The sequence below is a fragment of the Schistocerca gregaria genome, chromosome X (assembly GCF_023897955.1).
Source record: "Schistocerca gregaria isolate iqSchGreg1 chromosome X, iqSchGreg1.2, whole genome shotgun sequence".
Taxonomy (NCBI): domain Eukaryota; kingdom Metazoa; phylum Arthropoda; class Insecta; order Orthoptera; family Acrididae; genus Schistocerca; species Schistocerca gregaria.
Genome location: NC_064931.1, coordinates 822,412,982 through 822,432,387, shown reverse-complemented (window position 1 = coordinate 822,432,387; position 19,406 = coordinate 822,412,982). Strand labels below are relative to the sequence as shown.

Genomic DNA, 19,406 nt, shown 5'->3' with positions numbered 1-19,406 from the left:
CAAAAGAAACAGTATCATCCTGGGCATTCCTGTCTCATAAATGAACAGAGTGAGCTGGGATTAACATGATCTTATAGGAGATATTTGCAGCCTCCAGAAAGATCTTAACACACAAAGTTATAATGTTAAGTTAATATATTTAGAATTACTAACCAGTAGCTGTATGTAACAACGCAATTCTATCAGCCATCTGAGAACTCTCATCAAGCAGACTGTCAATCATTTCTGGTTCAACAACACGTTTCCACTTCTTCCGTTTCTTCTGAAACATTATATACACAACGCTTTGTTATATGTTAATCTCATGTAGTTCTATACATTTTGCCATTATCTAGAGAGAATTTAATGGCACATCACACTAATGATCAACTACAAAGAAACAAAAATTAATTCCTCTTCTGTGTAAGAGCAAACAAATCTTGCCCCAATATGAGCAAGCAATACTTCTTACTAGTACATAGAAAAATATGGTTAAAAAGTTGTAAGCGAAGGAGGTTGGCATTTCATAAGATTAAAGGTTGTATACCTTTTATAAGAGACCTCTTCCATATAATCACACTTTTTCAAAGGATAACTTTCTTAATACCCTGTCTTTCACAAACATCAGTAATATAGTTCAATATATCCATTTACACTTGTGGAAAATTGTAAATCAATAATCACATGTTGCGATACTGTTGTTGGCATTGGTAGTACCCACATTCAAAAATATTATAATTTACATCAGTAAATCACTTTGTACCTTTTTTGTATAGAAAAATCAATACACCCTCATTAAAAATTGAATCATAATCTCTAGTTATAGACTCTAAACCAAAAAACAACAATGTCCCTGAGGGCTAGGAGACAAGCAGTGGAAACTCGCATCATGTGCAGGCAGGCATTATCTTGCTGAAATGTATGCCCTGGACAGCTTGTCAGGAAGGGCAACAAAATGGGGCATAGAATATCATCAACATACCACTGTGCTGTAAGGGTGCCACAGATGACAACCAAAGGGGTCCTGTTATGAAAAGAAATGGCATCCTTGGCCATTACTCTTGGTTGTCAGGCCATAAGGCAGGCGACAGTCAGGTTGATATCCTATCGGTGTCCAGGGTGAATCCAGACAAGTCTTCAACTTGGATCTCATTGACTGGAGTAGAGTTGTCTTCAGAGATGTGTCCCACTTTGACCTGAGCTCCAATGACACGCAAAGATGTGTCTGGAGACACTCCAGACAGCAATGGGACACTGCTGCCCACTATATGGCCCGACAACCAGGAGTGACAGTCTATTGTGCCATTTCTTTTCATAGCAGGGACCCTTTTGGTGTCATCTGCAGCACCCTTACAGCGCAGTGATATATCTATGATGGAAAGCCATCTTTGCCATACATTTCAGCAAGATAATGTCTGTCCACACCTGTCCAGAGTTTCTATTGCTCGTCTTTGTCCTTGCCAAGTCCTACCTTGTCCACCAAAGGTCACCGGATCTCTCCCCAATTGAAAATATTTAGAGCATTATGGGCAGGTCCCTCCAAGCAGCTCATGATTTTGATGATCTAGTGTGCCAATTGGAAAAAAATTGGCACGATATCCCTCAGGAGGACATCCAACAGCTCAATCAATCAATAGCACAATGAACAACTGCTTGCATAAGCAGCAGAGATGGAACAACACATTATTGACTTGCTCAATTTGTGAAGCTCTCTCTTGAATAAATCATCCAATTTTTCTGAAATTTAAGTATTTGTCATTGAGTGTATACACAATTTGGTCATCTAGCATTGGAAAGACAGGAATACTGAAAACACCAGTATCATATTGAGGAAACTGGTGATCCAATAATGGAATCATCACAATGAATTTTAAAGATTCAAAAACTTGATAATTTGAAAGTTTCACCTAAGTCAGGAAAGGAGAATAATCAATACACTCGCAAAATGCGCAAGACGAAAGGTGACCTGCATTATGACGGATGTAAGATACAACACCTGGAATGTGTTCTGAGGGGAAAGCATGCTCCACCAGTCGAGAAGTATCACCTGGTGACGTGACACATCAGAAAAAAAATGTTGGGGATGGTCTTGCTGCTTGCTGCCATGCATCCCCATGGTGATGGACATAATTGATTGTATATTGTGTAAACACAGCATTTACAAACCAACCAAGAAGATAGAAGAGTGTCTCATATCGGCAAAGGACAAAACAAACTAACTCGCAATGTTGGAAATATACTGCATATTGTGTGCACATGGAATAGTCTATGCTGGAGTGATTGGATGATCCATCAATAGAAGGTTCATCAAATACAAAATGTATGGCTGATTGGGACAGGTGAAGAAACCGGCAAAGGCAGAATACATGCCATGCGAGGTCGACACATGATAAAATTCACTGACACGCAGGTTCTTATATTGGATTCCCATGGTGCACTAGACTACCATTGCGGGTAACAAGGGGAGAACTAAATCATTAACGACCAGAGAAAAGCCCTCAGACTTAGACGTGACAGTACCTACATCTCCGGCTGCAGGCTCGACTCTAGTCCACCACTAGCAATGGAGGGTGAAACTTTGACAATGCCAGTTACTTCTGCTGGCAAAACATCAGTAAAATCATTGAAGAAACATCAGCCAAATATCCCGAAACAAAAGCCCACAAGCAATACATTACTTATAGGCCACAAAAGTCTTAACAATTTTGAACTTACCTTCTGTTCCATCTCTTCTTCACGCCGTTTACGATACTGCTCGGCTTTGTGTTGCTTCACCATATCTTTTAGATTTGCTATGTACTCATCAGTCTGCTGGAGGAGGAGTGACAGCCGTTTATCCTTCTTCTGATCAATCAGTTTTCTATGGGCAGAAATAAGGTACAAAATAAGTTTGCTCAAACATTCACTAGCTGCTATTTTTCTTTAATAAATTTTTGCTAATGTCAGGCATCTTTGTGTAAACAGTTTCACTTAACTGTGCAATTAACAGCTTTAATAAGAGGGAAAACTACTAGTATTGTTACTAGAAACTTTCCAAGATTGGCCGGCAAAGTAATGGGTTCATACAAATTTAATATTTGTTCACAGGCCACGAAATGAACAGATACCACCTACACAATGATTATTCAGATGTTGGTAGAAGTAAAAGTACCCACTCACCATATAGTTAAGCGACTGAGTGGGCAACAGGCACTTTAACAAGATTGAAATTATCGTGCTTTCAATCTTGTTTATGTGGCAGCTGATCAGGCAATGCCTTAATTACACAGTGGGTTGGTATCTTTACTCCTTGCATTATTTGTATTCCCAGATTTGCATGACTTCCCCATACCACATTAATTACATGCAGAGTAAGTTCAAACTCTAACAATAGATTTTCAGAAACTGATAATGACTGTTTGTTGTTTTCATAGGTTGAACACTTGACTTCCGGAGACTTGTTACAGAATAATTCATTTAATTTATTAGTCAAGTTCCTTTTTGACTTTACTACATTGAGATTACATGCAGACCATGGCAGGTATATGCAATACAGAATGTAATTCACATTGGTAAAAAATTTGGAGGGGGTTTGATTTCCTCTGAATCATGGCATCCCAAACTTAGACAGTGGTAGGACACTATCTTATGCACAGCAACAAGTACCAGACACTTACAAATAGTGAGTAAACTCAACCAACATATTACAATACAGTGTGTAACAATACAGTACTATTTCTTTACAGAAACTGTTGAAAACATTAACTACAATGACCATACAGACTGTACGCCAATGCATCATAAGCTGTTTCATAGTCTTGATAACAAGGAGATAATGTAAAACAATCCTGACTGTACCACTTCTTATCTGCAATTAACATTGACAGAAACAAAACCCATGAGAATTACGCAAAACACAATTAAAATCTCAGAGCAGACAGACAAGATGGCAGGTAACTGTGTTGTCAACAGTCTTTTTCACAAATCAGTGGAAAAATTTTCTTTAGAAACATGACATCTTCCATATTATACGCACTGGCACTGGTGTTCAGGTAGTTTGGTACACTCAAAACAAAGTTAAATATGTCAACAATTTGAAATAACTACTCTTACCTCTATAATGAGGCACTGGACATGTCTGTTTCCTATGTTAAAGCACTCAGCAAACTGTAATTATCAGTCTTGAGACGTAATGGGTGGACTTCACAGCTATCACATACTAGAAAAATGTTTAGCAATGTAATGTCGATGTCCTGTCTAATAAACACACTGATCAGACACAAAACTAATGCTCCTCCTGAAGTACTGGCTGACAGACTTCATATACGCAAAAGCTACTGAGGTTGCACGTGAGACTTTTTGGACAAGACTCAGTGTAAAGGATGGATACAAAATTGTAAATGGATATTTTTATGAACCACCAGACTCCCCTCTCCCCCCCCCCCCCCTTTCGAGTTACCACATTTCTTTGAAAAAACTTCAGTTCACAAAACTGAATGTGCCCCAAATTGTACTGTCATCACTGGAGGGGGCTTTCACCATCCAGCGATCAATTTGGAAAACTACAGTTTGGAAGTGGTGGGTGTGACAAGGCATCCTGTGAAACTTTATTAAATTCTCTGAGAATGACCTACAACAGACAGAAGCCCACTCATAATGTACGTATAATATACCTAAGGGCAACAACTAAACATTATCCCTGAGAGGATATCCATATTGAAACTGGTATCAGTGGCTATGAGGCATTTGTAGCAGCAATTATTACTGAAGTACAAATGGCAATTAATACAAGTAATAATATTTACATATCCAGTAAGCAATAGTTAGTAAGAACCATTATTGTTTGAGTAAAGTATCTGCCATCAATTACTGGGAAACCTCACTTGATTACACAAATGGAAACCACTCGCTGGGAACAATCAAGAGAGTTAAATATATGCAAGTGTGTGCCCAGAGTTACAAAGGGGAACAGTCACATAAAATTAGTTGTAAAAAAATCAAATGCCACAGAGTCATTAGAAGAATCATAAGGAAAATTTAATTCATCCATCAAAGAGGTAGCTTATAAATATCGTTGTATTTAATGATTCTTGAGTATTTATTGTTAGTCCACAGAAAGAAAAATTAAGAGAGACAGAGATTTAAAGAAGGGTGGTGCATTTTCTCATGGACGCGTTTAGTAACTGGAAGAGTGAACTGGAGATGTTCATCCAATTCTGGTGGCAGGCACTACAAGAGACACTGTATGACAGAGAAGCTTCTTGTTAAGTTACAAGAGTGTACATTCCAAGAAGAACCAGTAGAAATATGATTGGTTGGTAGGTTTGGGGAGAAAGGGACAAAACTACATGGTCATCAGTCTCTTTAGCAGTAGAACCAGGGTGGTAAAGTCCAATAAATTTAAGCTCATAACACGGCTTACCATCAGTTATTCTACGCATTATTCGCAAAAGGCATAGAGAAATGAGTAAATGACAGTTATGAGTAAGTACCCTCTGCCACACAATGGCTAGCGGATTACAGATATAGATGTAGATATGTCACTGAGAAAATGTCTAAGAATGCTACAGTTTACTTGTGAAAGCAGAGGACCTTTCTTGGTAAGCATCACTAACTACTACACATATGCAATAAGGGAATCACAGTGGTTTCGTTTGGTTTCAGCATTCAGTTTTCATTAATTAAAATAGACTTTTAGCATTCTGTGAAAAATACTTTAGCACATAAATAATGTGATAAAAATATTTCAAATGAGACTTCTGTCTACTGCAGAAAAATTAATAATATAGCATAATGGTTAAACAAGTTTAAGATTAAATTTAAATAACTGTCTACACATTGTATATAAAATTATTTGTTAAAAGTAAGGCATTTAACCTGTAGCCTTCTTCGTCTTCTGCCATTAGTCGCCTCCATCTCTCTCTTGCTCTCCTCTCTAGCTCCTTCTTTTGTTCCCTCTCTGCATTAGCGTGGTGAGTCATGACAGCCCGATTAAGACGTTGTATCCGCGCATAATTGTTCCGGAAGTATTCCTTCACATCTTTACCATGCTGAAGAACAGCATTTAGGAACTCCTTGAAAAATAAAAGATGCATAGATATTTTACTTACTTATATAGCAGACAGCCTAAGATCCTTCTAATTTCATTGCTTGAAATGCATCAAAATAAAGTCACATATGGGAAATGGGTTAATGAAAAGGAAAAAAATAAAGAAAAACATAAAAAGTGAGTAATAGTATAATCTGCTTTATTTACCTGGTGTTTCTGGCGTCTTTTTCGTTCTGCCTCAAGCCTCTGTTGTTTCTCCAATTTCTCCGTAGCCCTCGCTTCACGTAAACTAAATTTTTTTGGTCTCTTTTTTGCAAGTGAAGCAGTGTCCAACATGGTGTCCTTTTGCATGCATGCAATAACCTGAAACCAATATATGAACTATGAAACTGCAGTGTTTCCGTACTGTTGCCACAGTTAATATATTAGACATTTTCAAATAATGTCAAAGAAGGTACTGTAAAACAGCAGCATACAAGAGAAGAATCAATGTATATTTTTGAATGCTGTTGAATTATAAGCACAGTCTGCTCTATCATGCAATTTCAAAATGATTTTAACATGAAAACATAGCACAGTCACTAAGAAAACTCTGGAAGGAGATGAAGGCTGCTGCTGCTGATTACGAGTTTAAGGAGACTAAAATCTAGGGAATCAATTTCCTATCCACTCCCCAAGATGAAATCTGCACCTAGAATGAATTCCATGTGCAAGTGTGAGAAAATTTTCTAAATGTTTGTGTAGCATGTATCTGGGGTGAGATGCACGCAACTGCCCGGTATTCAACTATTGGGATGTGAGAAACCACCTAAAAGTAACATCCAGGCTGGCCAGCACACCAGCTCTCATCATTAATCTGCCGGGCAGATTCGATCCCAGGCTGGCATGCCTCCCCATCCCGGAAACGTGGACTTCAACACAAATGGCTATCCAGACAGGTGAAAATGGTTCAAATTACTCTGAGCACTATGGGACTTAACATCTGAGGTCATCAGTCTCCTAGAACTACTTAAACCTAACTAACCTAAGGACATCACACACATCCATGCCCGAGTCAGGATTCAAACCTGCGACCATAGCTGTCGTGCGATTCCAAACTCAAGTGCCTAGAACTGCTCGGCCACACCAGCCAGACTGGAAAGCTGAGATGTAGGTAGAAGGTACAGGGGGGACAATTATCATATTTATATCTATAGATTTGCACTGTCTCTGACACTGTGTTATTGAGATATCTTAAAAAAGAGGTTTTATCCACATTCTGATAGTCTATGGATTTTTCGGACAGCAAACAAGGATAATTGTTGGAAGTTTGAAACATTTTTTTGAATTTTGTGTAACAAGTTAAGCAAGAACTCAGTATTACAGAAAACCTTCCAAAAAGCAGCCCCCATGAAGAAATCAAAACATTTTCTATACATATAAATTTCAACCACCACCATTATTATTATTATTATTATTATTATTATTATTATTATTATTATTATTATTATTATTAACAGTTCATCATTTCAGAAAGATGGTTGCAGTTGTGTTTAAAACTCTTTCATTGTGTTTTGTCTATGCAAAGTTCTAGGTTTACATTATTTTTCATACATGTGGTCACTTTTTCAATGCAAAAGCTTTAGGTCTTTTGCATTGCACATGAAGGGGGGAGGGGGGGGGGGGGCAATATTAGAACTCTAAAACAGAGAACTAACGCACAGATGTATACTATCCCTACCAGATCCTATAACCTATCCTATCCCTATCAGATTCTGTAACTGTTACTACTAAGGAAACAAAGAAAAGAAAAGTAAGAACACAAAATATATATTACAATAAATACGCAACAGCAGCTAACAAAGTGTTCATATGTTCCTTGCCTCATACATTAATAAAAATGAAGCAGTTGTGCAACATTCAAAAGATACATAAAGTATTAAGTATATAAACATACACCATACGTACAAAAATTTCTGGCCACCCCACCAAAATATTTATTTGTGAAGTCAGTTCATAAAAGAAGAATTTATGAATGCAGGTGCAACATGTCAACATGAAAAACAGGTCTTCTGTTAGAATGAGTTAATGGAGAGAATTTGTAAGACCTGGCCCACTTATGTGAGAGGTGAACCGCCGTGGTTGGGAAAAGAAGGTGGTAATTAGGATGTTTAGGAGAGCTATGAATGTGTGCAACGTAACTGGCAAGCAGTTGTGAACGTTTGATCTTCAATGGAGGGACTCCAGCCTCCACCAGTACGCTTGTCACTGGACTCATCCTAAAAGCTCCTGTTGCTAGTCTAACTACGCAATGGTGCAATCGGTCAAGCAAATGCGATGCTGAGGGCGCCGCTGAACCATAAATCACACTCCCATAGTCAAGGTGGGGTTGAACAAGGGCTCTGTAGAGCTGCAACAGCATGGAGCAATCTAAACCCCAGTTGGTGTTGCTCAGGCAGTGGAGGGCATTTAGGAGGTGCTGCCAGCACTTCCATTTAAGCTGATGAAGATGAGGAAGCCAAGTCAAACAAGTGCCGAAACCCAGACCTGGATCCCTATTCATCACTGTTAACGCCACCTCTCTATACACCAACATCCCTCATGCCCATGGTCTTAACGCTATTGAACACTACCTTTCCCAATACCCTTCAGACTCCAAACCCACTACCTCACTCCTCATATATCTTCCTAACTTTATCCTAACCTACAACTACTTCTCCTTTGAAAGGACAATATACAAACAAATCCATGAAACTGCCATTGGCACCCACTTGGCGTCCTCCTACACCAGTCTCTTTATGGCCCATATAGAGGAGACTTTCCTAGACTCCCAAAATGCCAAACCCTAGTCTGGTTCAGGTACACTAATGACATCTTACCTTCATGATCTGCACTCAGACACCCCTATCTTCATTCCTTCACAACCTCAACACCTTCTCTCCCACCCGCTTCATCTGGTCCTCCTCAAACACACATGCCACCTTCCTAGATGTTGACCTCACCCTCACTGATGGCTCCATCTGAAACTCTGTTAACATTAAACTCAACAACTACCAACAGTACCTTCATTTCAACAGCTGTCATCCATTTCACACCTAAAAATCCCTCCCATACAGCATGGCCACCCAGGGACAGTGTATCTGCAGTGTCAAGAACTTTCTTGTCCAGTACGCTGAGGATCTCGTCAAGGCATTCACAGAAAGGTGAGACCCAACTCGCTTTATTTGTGCATGAGAGCCAGAAAATCTTAGATACAGGCTCCCAGGTAGATGCTATTTTCCTCGACTTCCGGAAGGCGTTCGATACAGTTCCGCACTGTCGCCTGATAAACAAAGTAAGAGCCTACGGCATATCAGACCAGCTGTGTGGCTGGATTGAAGAGTTTTTAGCAAACAGAACACAGCATGTTGTTATCAATGGAGAGACGTCTACAGACTTTAAAGTAATCTCTGGCGTGCCACAGGGGAGTGTTATGGGACCATTGCTTCTATATATGACCTAGTAGATAGTGTCGGAAGTTCCATGCGGCTTTTCGCGGATGATGCTGTAGTATACAGAGAAGTTGCAGCATTAGAAAATTGTAGCAAAATGCAGGAAGATCTGCAGCAGATAGGCACTTGGTGCAGGGAGTGGCAACTGACCCTTAACATAGACAAATGTAATGTATTGCGAATACATAGAAAGAAGGATCCTTTATTGTATGATTATATGATGGCGGAACAAACACTGGTAGCAGTTGCTTCTGTAAAATATCTGGGAGTATGCGTACGGAACGATTTGAAGTGGAATGATCATATAAAATTAATTGTTGGTAAGGCGGGTACCAGGTTGAGATTCATTGGGAGAGTCCTTAGAAAATGTAGTCCATCAACAAAGGAGGTGGCTTACAAAACACTCGTTCGACCTATACTAGAGTATTGCTCATCAGTGTGGGATCCATACCAGATCGGGTTGACGGAGGAGATAGAGAAGATCCAAAGAAGAGCGGCACTTTTCGTCACAGGGTTATTTGGTAACCGTGATAGCGTTACAGAGATGTTTGGCAGGCTCAGGTGGCGGACTCTGCAGGAGAGACGCTCTGCATCGCGGTGTAGCTTGCTCGCTAGGTTTCGAGAGGGTGCATTTCTGGATGAGGTATCGAATATATTTGTTCCCCCTACTTATACCTCCCGAGGAGATCATGAATGTAAAATTAGAGAGATTCGAGTGTGCACCGAGGCTTTCCGACAGTCGTTCTTCCCGCGAACCATACGCGACTGGAATAGAAAAGGGAGGTAATGACAGTGGCACGTAAAGTGCCCTCCGCCACACACCATTGGGTGGCTTGCGGAGTATAAATGTAGATGTAGATGTAAAGGCACTAGCCCGCAGACCTAGTGCACAAACAGATCTGTGCCATTGCCTCTCACAGCCCCAATCCTCCCACCACCCGCAAGAACCAGCCATAAAGGAATTTGTCACCCAATACCGCCCTGAACTAGAACAACTTAACCAAATCCTTCGCCAAGGCTTTGATCACCTATCATTGTGCCCTGAATTGAGGAGCCTGTCATAGCTCATTTCACGTGATCTCGTCAGCCGTTGACAGCAGATATTCAGAACCCAGGACACGTGCTGCAGTCAGCTAATAGCAACATCACTGTTAAGTAGTGCGGATACACAAACAGGAAAAGTTAATGTTTTAAATTAATATAGACCTACATAGTGTTGCTAAAAGAAAAGAAAAGCTTTCACATATAATATTGGTCTCTAAGGTTAATAAGCTGCAAGAGAAGCTAAGCTTTCACATACAATGTTGATATTTTTTGGGACACTTTAAAAGATAGATCACACAAATGTGCCAGGAAAATTTTTTAACCAAGTCCAGTGACTTGTCCTCAAAGTTTTCCACAAATAAATCAGCTACTGCAGAGGAGAGAGAACTTCCCATTGCACTACATCAATTTGTTCATAATAATGACATGAATGTCTGATCTCCTGGGCTCGAAATACTTCTAAATGGCTCATCATCAAACGCTCTGTGATTTAAGAAATTCATCATACGTTCTCCCACATAGTTCAACTTGCGTAAAAGGAGGTTTACTTTGCAAGTAACACTTTGCAACCAACGATTCACAATACTTTCCAACGACCTGTTAGAAATAGGTTCCTTTCAGTAGTTGTCAGAGAGCGCCAGGTAACAGGCGCCACCGCGCTTTGGCAGCTACTATAACACAGGAAGCCCGTATGTTCGTATGTGTAAAACATTTAAAAATCTTACATTATGTCATAAAAGAAACAAGACATCAGAGGATACTCCAAGAGCATCAGGATTTCATGAACCATACTAAAATGGCACATTTAAAGTGCATACTTAAAGAGCACATTTGTATATCCAGATTCCCAAAGAAGCAGGCCTCGACCTGATATTAAGCTTTTCAGAGTGGGTTTCGGGATGTAAATTTTCTTGGAGTACCAGTACTGTATTAACTCATTTTTGATTCTTTATTATGGCATAATGCCATATGTGCTAGAAGATGAAAACATGCACATGAAATGCAGCGAGCAGTTGAAGTTAGCCAGTAGTATGATACTAAACACTTCGTTTCAAACACATTGACTGCCTTGTTCTACCAGAAAAGTGGGAATAAAATAAAATCTGAAACTAATAACATACATTAGCCTTCCGTATTATGTAAATGTATTTTAATTCACTTGATAGCTCCCGGCCACAGAAGTCCATTTTGTTTTCATTTTACTAAAGAGCAGTAAATGAAGAGGAAACAGCAAAATCACTAAATGTAAACACGCGTCATGTGGAGACTACATACTTCTCCACTATAACTCAGACTGTTCTGTGCATCAGCCGCAGATCTACGATATTTCTGAACATGGGCAATACTAAATTAGTGCCCCCGCCACCCTCACCCTCGAGCGTTTGAGATACGTCGTCAAAAATTTTAAAAATTCGAATTTTCAAAAAAATGTTCATTTTGTAGTGCACATCTTTCTGAAGAGCCTGATACATAAAACCTATATGTTTGAGGAAATGTCGGACATGTTACTTGGTCTTAAGTGTGCCTGACTGCAGTGCCACCCCTCTACACACAACATTCTTCTATTGCACGTCACTGTATTTCGCTCCATGGAATTGAAAAGTGTATTTTTTTGTACTGGATACCATCAAATTATAATCAGGACAGTGTAAATTAAAATGTCCTGTGGTGCCTCTCTTGCCCGCAGTCGCCCAGTTCGACATCCTGCCTCTCTTTAAAGAAAGACTTCCAGTTAATACTGGATGCGATTATTTGTAATCGGTAGAACAATAACTCTGCAGAAAATTTGCACTCTTTATTGCCTGTTAGCTAAAAACTTTCTATTTTGGATGACATAAAATTAATTGTAGGATACATAAAACCAGTAAAGACAAGAGACAAGCAAGACAGTACACATTTCTTTCACCCTTAGCTCCTAGCATTGTTTTCTCTCTAATCTTGCTACAGCTTTACATGGCATGCTTTCCTTTCTGCGAAAGAATCTATTACCTCATCAAAGTTCGTCAAACGTTTTGCTACATGAAAAATCTAAATATCATTGTATAATACTGCGTAAGCTGTCAACATAAATAGTACCCAAGACTTGGGTGGTATCTCATTCTGATTACGTCTATTTTGTCACTGTCTGCTTGATAAAACAAAGTAGGCCTTTCTAACACTGCCGAAATTGTAACACACACCAAATAAACAAGACTGTTTTGGTACCAATGGTCATTTTTATAACACAACAGAATATAATTCACGAAGACCAACATAAAATGCCTATAAGGCCTACTACATGCAAAAAGCTTTATGTTGCAAAACAGTTTCACATTTCATTCATACGCTCCAGTTTCTCAGCATGAGATCGGAAAGTAGTAGTATGAGATTTTTATATAAATTTGGAATCATCATACTCTTCACTAATGTGTGTGATGTCTCCATTTCTTCTCCTTCCCCATTCTAACAAACAATTTTGTCATGACTAATTCTGGAACTATTCTTGACTTTGTCAAAACTTATTCACCGATTAACTTTGCTAACCCCGCCAGAATCACCGGTTTAGTTATCCCTGATTAGTCTCCAGTTAGGCATTGTTATTTTCGTACAAATCCTTTTCTGTGCTACTTCCAGAATAGAACTTACGCCATTGCTAGATGGGGACTGTACAACTGGCCCTTACCAGTATAGCGACCTGGCCAAGAATTTTCTGGCAAAATTTCATTTTCTTGTATACACCGAGAAGACAATACGTAACCTTTCTTACCTGTTATTTCTGTTAGTCGTTTATTTCCACTCTGGTAGTCTGACTATGGATTTACCTGGTAATTATAACAACGCTGATCATTTGCAAACCCAATCAACAACATAATCAGACAACGATTGGCGTTAACGCTTTACTCCGCTCAGCACGTATAGCCCAGTCCCCTTCTGCCTGCTGGAAAGTTTACTTCTAGATGCGAGGAGGATTCCCCTGACTATCATCACGTACATTATGCACGGATTCAAAAATCAACTTATGATTCATTCACAAATCAACTTAGAGTGTGTTCAAAAACCAACACGGAAGCGTTTCAAAATCATATGAGTAATCAATAGACCAACGGGCACTGGATGCTAGGCGCTTTGTGAAACAAGGTTTTTTTTTTCTCCTTATGAATGTGAATTTGGCGACACCCCCCGCCCCGCAATTGTCTCCGGGGTCAGATACCTCTGTTTGAGCCCCCCCCCCCCCCCCCTCCTCCCCTCCGCCACCCTAATAGAGACCGCACCTTCTACGCATGCGTAAATCTGGCAGCTTGGGCGGGGCAGTAAAAGTTTTCCCGGTTCCATCTAGCTGCTTGCTGCGACTGCTTACACAGCCAACAGCCACATTTCAGTAGCTAGAAGAGGGAGAAGATACAAATCATTTGTCACTCAACTGTCAATGCGCATGAGGCTGCTCGTAACTGCTAAAACGAATCTAATGTAAAAGGTTGTGACGTCACGCTCATCGGAGGCAATTTGTTGTTAAGAGGCATTGCACAGTCTTCCTAAAGCCTTTGATACATTTTGCTGTTGGCAAACAGCTTGTATGAGCACTGGGTTTTGTTGTTGTATGTGGCACATTTCCCATCCAATTCATGTTTAATTTTCATATTTTTTCCTCATTCTCCTTCTATTGTTGCAGTATTATTCTGCAGTAGCAAGATACAGTAATATCCTTTGTTAGATTATCGATTCTTACCAGTGAAAATTACTAAAAATTAACTGAAAACTTAAACAACGAAAAATTCCTGGAATTCTACAAAATTCCCAGGTTTTTCCCGGTTTTCTCTCGGATGAAAAAATTCCCGGGTTTTTCCCAGATCTTCCGGGTCGAATACACCCTGTGCACATCTTTTTATGAAGCCCACATTGGAAATATCATGTGTGTAACATTGTATTTGCAAAATCAAAAGTGCACAAATACACCAATGTATAAATGTTCTTGGTGCTCTGGTGACACACCAATTGTGGGTGGTTCAACTGTCTGTATAAGATACATGCTGCGTAATGCAATGTAGGATTCAGCCATTGGACGTAGAATCACAGAACAAAGAAACCTGTGTGTCTACTAGCTAAAGTTCAAACATTTGTACAATTCAGACAGTTTAATGTGGCAGCTTTAGGTGGCAGATGTTTTGAACTGTGGTTACATCAAGTACTGGTAGATGTCAGGCCTGAACTACCTCTTTTAGGACACTGACAATTAGCAAGCAATTGCTCGGTAGTCGTTACAGAATGCTTTGTGTTGCGCATTGCTGAGTGTTTTCTTTTCTCATTTTGAGAATTCTAGTTCATTTACACAACTGGTTGATTGCCCATTTGTAGTGCTCACACTCTACACTATAGTGATCTCAAAACAAAACACACCCCCGACTTTCGACAATGTCAAAAAGTTTTATCCACAAATGTGAAGAGAGTTATTTTTGGTTCTACTTCTATGCTAAGTACCTTGTTGGTTCTACCTGTAGCATAATCACGTATGGGTCACACAGCTACAAATACCTACAAAAGGTCTAAATTAATATTCTGCAGACTTTGTAACTATTGAATCTGTTGGGGAAAGAAAAATAATGTCGAGATACCCCTTAAATCAGACCAGTACTCTGTTCATCAATGAGAAAATGCTGCTGCTTCCCAACAGAAACAATTATTTGTTGAAAGCTTAGACAGAGCCAAAAGAAGAAAACAAGAAAAGACCATTTTGGAAAAGTATTGATATTTTGTAAAAAGCAAACTTTCGTCAGAAAGCTCCCCAGTCATCACTTTTCTTTTCACAGCAAATTTCAAAGCTGTAAGGCTTCATCTTCAGGCACATAGACTAACAATCTTTTAAATTTGTATGTTTAATCATTTACAAAGCAAAAAAGATTAGATGCCAATTTTGCTAAAGATAGATGTGAAATTTGTAAAAATGTATGATACATTTTCAGGTGCTTAGTCATTATCAATATTTCTCTTTTCTAAAATGAATAAATAAAATGTGGAAAGCATGAATACAGCATTAGGACCAAAACAACATCTAGAGAGGCTTCTAGGGATTAACATTCATAAAGAAAAGAGTCAGATACGTGAGTACACATGTATTCAACAACCTACCCAACCACATTAAATTTCATGTACTGTAGATAATATGGAGGTGTTTAAGAGTGAATTAAAGAACTTTCAGTTGGAAACCTACTCTTACTTCATTGAACAGTGTCTTCAGAGAAACACTTTAATTTATCATTTTAAGTATTTTATAATTATGATTAACACTGTAAAACAATAGTCTTTACTAATGTAAAGTCATTTCACTGTACTGCAATTAAAATATACATCTTTGACTTCTTTCCACCACATCTCACAGAAAACTCTCCACTGTGCCCGTGGAATACAACTAATGTAATATAATGTAATTACTCCGCTATGACACTTGTCACACATGTGAAAATGTGGGAGTAGTGCCTGTCAGTCCAAACATACAGAGAGCTAAACAGTTGCATACTTTCATGCACATAACACATTGGTTTAATGTTCTTATGATAATTCCTTTGAGATTTTACAATATTTTAATACTGTATAGTCATTCGACAATAGAATAACTCACGAATACTGGAAATTACTGACTCATAATACTTCAGTTTAACACTTTCAGAACTAGCCTGAATATCTTATCTGGAGATCATATGCACTTAATCACAACCCTTTTCAACCACTCAAATACACTTACAATATTTCAACAGTATGTGAAGTATAAGCCTCCTCCATTATTATGGATTTATTATAGAAATGTATTTCAATATGATCTGAAACTATAACAAACCTCTGCTCTTAGTGACCTCTGGAAGTTTAATAACCTTAAAGCTCTCAGTTCAATCTCAGCCTTAATCCTCAAATCTTCTGGCATTGCTGCTGGGAGACTAGTTAATTCTTGAAGTCTCAGTGCTATTCGAGCATTCAACCTGTAAATAAACACATGAAAGTCATTCAATAAAGTAGATGCTATACTAAAAATTCCAGCATCTGATGATATTGGTAAGGAAGAGACAAAGACCTACACTAATACTGAAGTGAAGGGTACAAGAACATAATTAACTAGTTGAATATCTATTTTTCTCCTCAGAAGTTAACTAACTGTAGGGTATACTGTTTCTCCAGTGACATGGTTTTGCACTTTTCACTTACAGCTATAGCTTGATACTTTTGCCCACTATAGTAGATCCATTTTCCAAAATGTCATAATGGGAAATAGCTGCAGGACTAACATTGGTTGGCATATCAGAATCTAGACTGAGGACAAGGTTATCTACTTGTGTAGAGTCATATGAAGTGTAAATCCAAAGACTAATGAACTGTTTCTCATAACATGTAGGTTTTCACAGCCGTTGCCTTCATTAATTAAAACTTCCGGGCTGCCAGGCTAAGAGGCCATGGTCAATCAGTAAAACTACTACTTCCTGACACTTCGTTGCCAACTGCGGGCAACATCTTCCGAGGTGAGTCAACGACTGGCTGCCAAGCCGTGGAGGTCCCATTTATATAGAGCACATAGAGGGCACCACTGTACGTCACTTGGGGGCTAACTAAGTCTATCTCTCACAAATGTCATTATTCTCGATTGAAGGTAATCAACTGTCACATCGTTGTAGCAAAGTTGACCACCATATCTTGTCTAACTTTGAGCATTCCTCTTTTCTATTAAAATTATGGCAGTGTTTCTGAATCTCTATAGCCTCCCTGTACATACATGCATAATAACACGATGTCCTAGCTAGCACTTGTCTCGCTAAATTTTATTTCATGATCAACATCTTTAAAACATGTGCCATCGGTATGTCCTAGTTGACAGTTCCTTTTGCGTTCAGTTACATGGGTACTGGCACTTCTTTTCGTTGTTCCAATATAAACCTTCCCACAGCCAAAAGGAATTTTATACACCCCAGCAGTTGCTAAGGGATGTCGTGCATCTTTCACCGATCTTAAACACTCACTAACCTTCTTGGTGGGTCTAAAGATTGTTTCAACTTGAAACTTGGCCTGAACTTTCCCAATATGGTCCGTAATATTGCAAATAAATGGAAGAAAAACTCTTCCAGCTGACATTTGTTGTTGCTGAATGTTGTCAGACGCTTTTCTTCTGGGGCGAAGTGCTCAACCTATCTCATTGTCAGCATATCCATTTTTATTCATAGAAGAACTGTGCGGTCAGTGATACAGGAGAGATCTGATAGTATTAAGTTTCCTCATGCAATTTGCCTTGAGCTGGTATCCATATGGATACCATGTTAACTTGCTGTGAAATAGAAGATCTAAAAATTTTGAAGATTCTACAACCTCACATAATTGGCTACTGAGGTAAAGTCCCGGGTGCAGATGCACAGTCTTGGGACCACAAAAGTGTAAGACATGAGGTTTCATGCAAGAAAACTGATATCCATATTTCAGGACAAAGTTACATACTTTCTGTATGGACTCCTGAAGTTAGTACCCTGTGGTGCACAGTGAAATGGAGCTGTACGACAGGGAAAGGTGGATCCCATTGAGGTCACAATACCGTTACACACACATTACAGATGTTTGATACTTGAAAAGGTCTCTGGAACCATATAGTTTCATTTGAGTGAGGCACCTATGCCTGGGTTTGAAGCAGGATGCCCCTTTTGTTCAATGCTAAGGTGCTATTTCAGTACAGTTGGACAGTCTCTGCAATGCTTTTCGAGTTTAGGGGGAATACCAAGTGGACTGAGGCTCAGATGGCACATGCTACACTAGCCTGTGCATTTGCATAATGCCACTGTGCCTGGGCGGCATAGTGGTTAGCGCATCTGCTTAGTCAGCACGAACCCCATCTTTCGATCCCAGCCTTTGACAAAGTGTGATATGATGCATTCAGTAGTGACCACGAATCAGTAAAGATGTCGCCATTGAAAAACATGTTGAGAACTACTGTGGATGGTGGTTGGCCGCAAATACGGTGGAGTTTAGTCCACACTTTAAACACTGTGGTGTGGGCTCTGATAGCATACATATTGTTCCCAACATTCTGCCTTCTCTTTTTTTTATTACAAACCAAGCCTTTGCTTGAAGTCTCTTAAATGCTCTGTAGAAGGACGGCATTTGTGACGTTGAAGTGCCCTTCAACGCTCTCTGATGGCTGCAGACATTTAATCAGACCACTAAGGTACAGGTTTTCAGTGGAGGAGCAAGGGGCGGGGGGGGGGGGGGGGGGGGGGGGGGGGGGGCAAGGGCCTGAAGAATAAGGTATCAATGCTTCCACAGTATGTATAGTCATGTCGATAGTATCTTTTACTTCTCCTTTGATATCTTTTGCTTGACTGGATCCAAAGTTGCTCGATAGGTAAAAGATTGCCAGCTGGCTTTTCAAAGTGTCCAGTACGGTTGGTGTTCCATTGGTTGGTAGTTTGAGATAGGGAGAGTGATAAGAAAATGATAATTGTTGTCTCAGAGGTTGGCATTCACTTACGACTGGATCAAGGGTGATATGCTCAGATTGTGAACTGCAATAGACTGAAGTGGCAAAGAAACTGAAAAAAGCATGTGTATTCAAATACAGAAATATGTAAACAGGCAGAATATGGTACTCTGGCTAGCAATGCCTGCATAAGACAACAAATCTTTGGTGCAGTTAGATCGGTTACTGCTGCTACATTGGTAGGTTATCAATATTTAAGTGAGTTGGAACGTGGTGTTACAGTTGGCACACGAGCGATGGGACATGGCATCTTCTAGGCAGCAATGAAGTGGGGATTTTCCAGTACAACCATTTCACGAGTGTACCGCAAATATCAGGAACCCTGTAAAACATCAAATCTCCAACACTGCTGCGGCCGGAAAAAGATATTGCAATAACGAGACCAATGATGACTGAAGAGAATTGT

The 19,406-nt window shown here is 39.5% G+C and overlaps 1 protein-coding gene across 3 annotated transcripts in view; it reads right to left on the bottom strand.

Annotated features, from left to right (window-relative positions):
• LOC126298391 (ATP-dependent helicase brm-like) overlaps nucleotides 1-19,406 on the bottom strand; it is a 249,423-nt gene that overhangs the window by 170,495 nt on the left and 59,522 nt on the right. For all 3 annotated transcript variants that reach the window (XM_049989699.1, XM_049989698.1, XM_049989700.1), the window contains exons 6-10: nucleotides 16,331-16,469; nucleotides 6,215-6,370; nucleotides 5,836-6,032; nucleotides 2,695-2,839; nucleotides 154-262 (exon numbers count right to left, since the gene is read on the bottom strand). In XM_049989699.1, coding sequence (XP_049845656.1) covers nucleotides 154-262; nucleotides 2,695-2,839; nucleotides 5,836-6,032; nucleotides 6,215-6,370; nucleotides 16,331-16,469 — 746 coding nt within the window. The remainder of the gene's footprint in view (nucleotides 1-153; nucleotides 263-2,694; nucleotides 2,840-5,835; nucleotides 6,033-6,214; nucleotides 6,371-16,330; nucleotides 16,470-19,406) is intronic.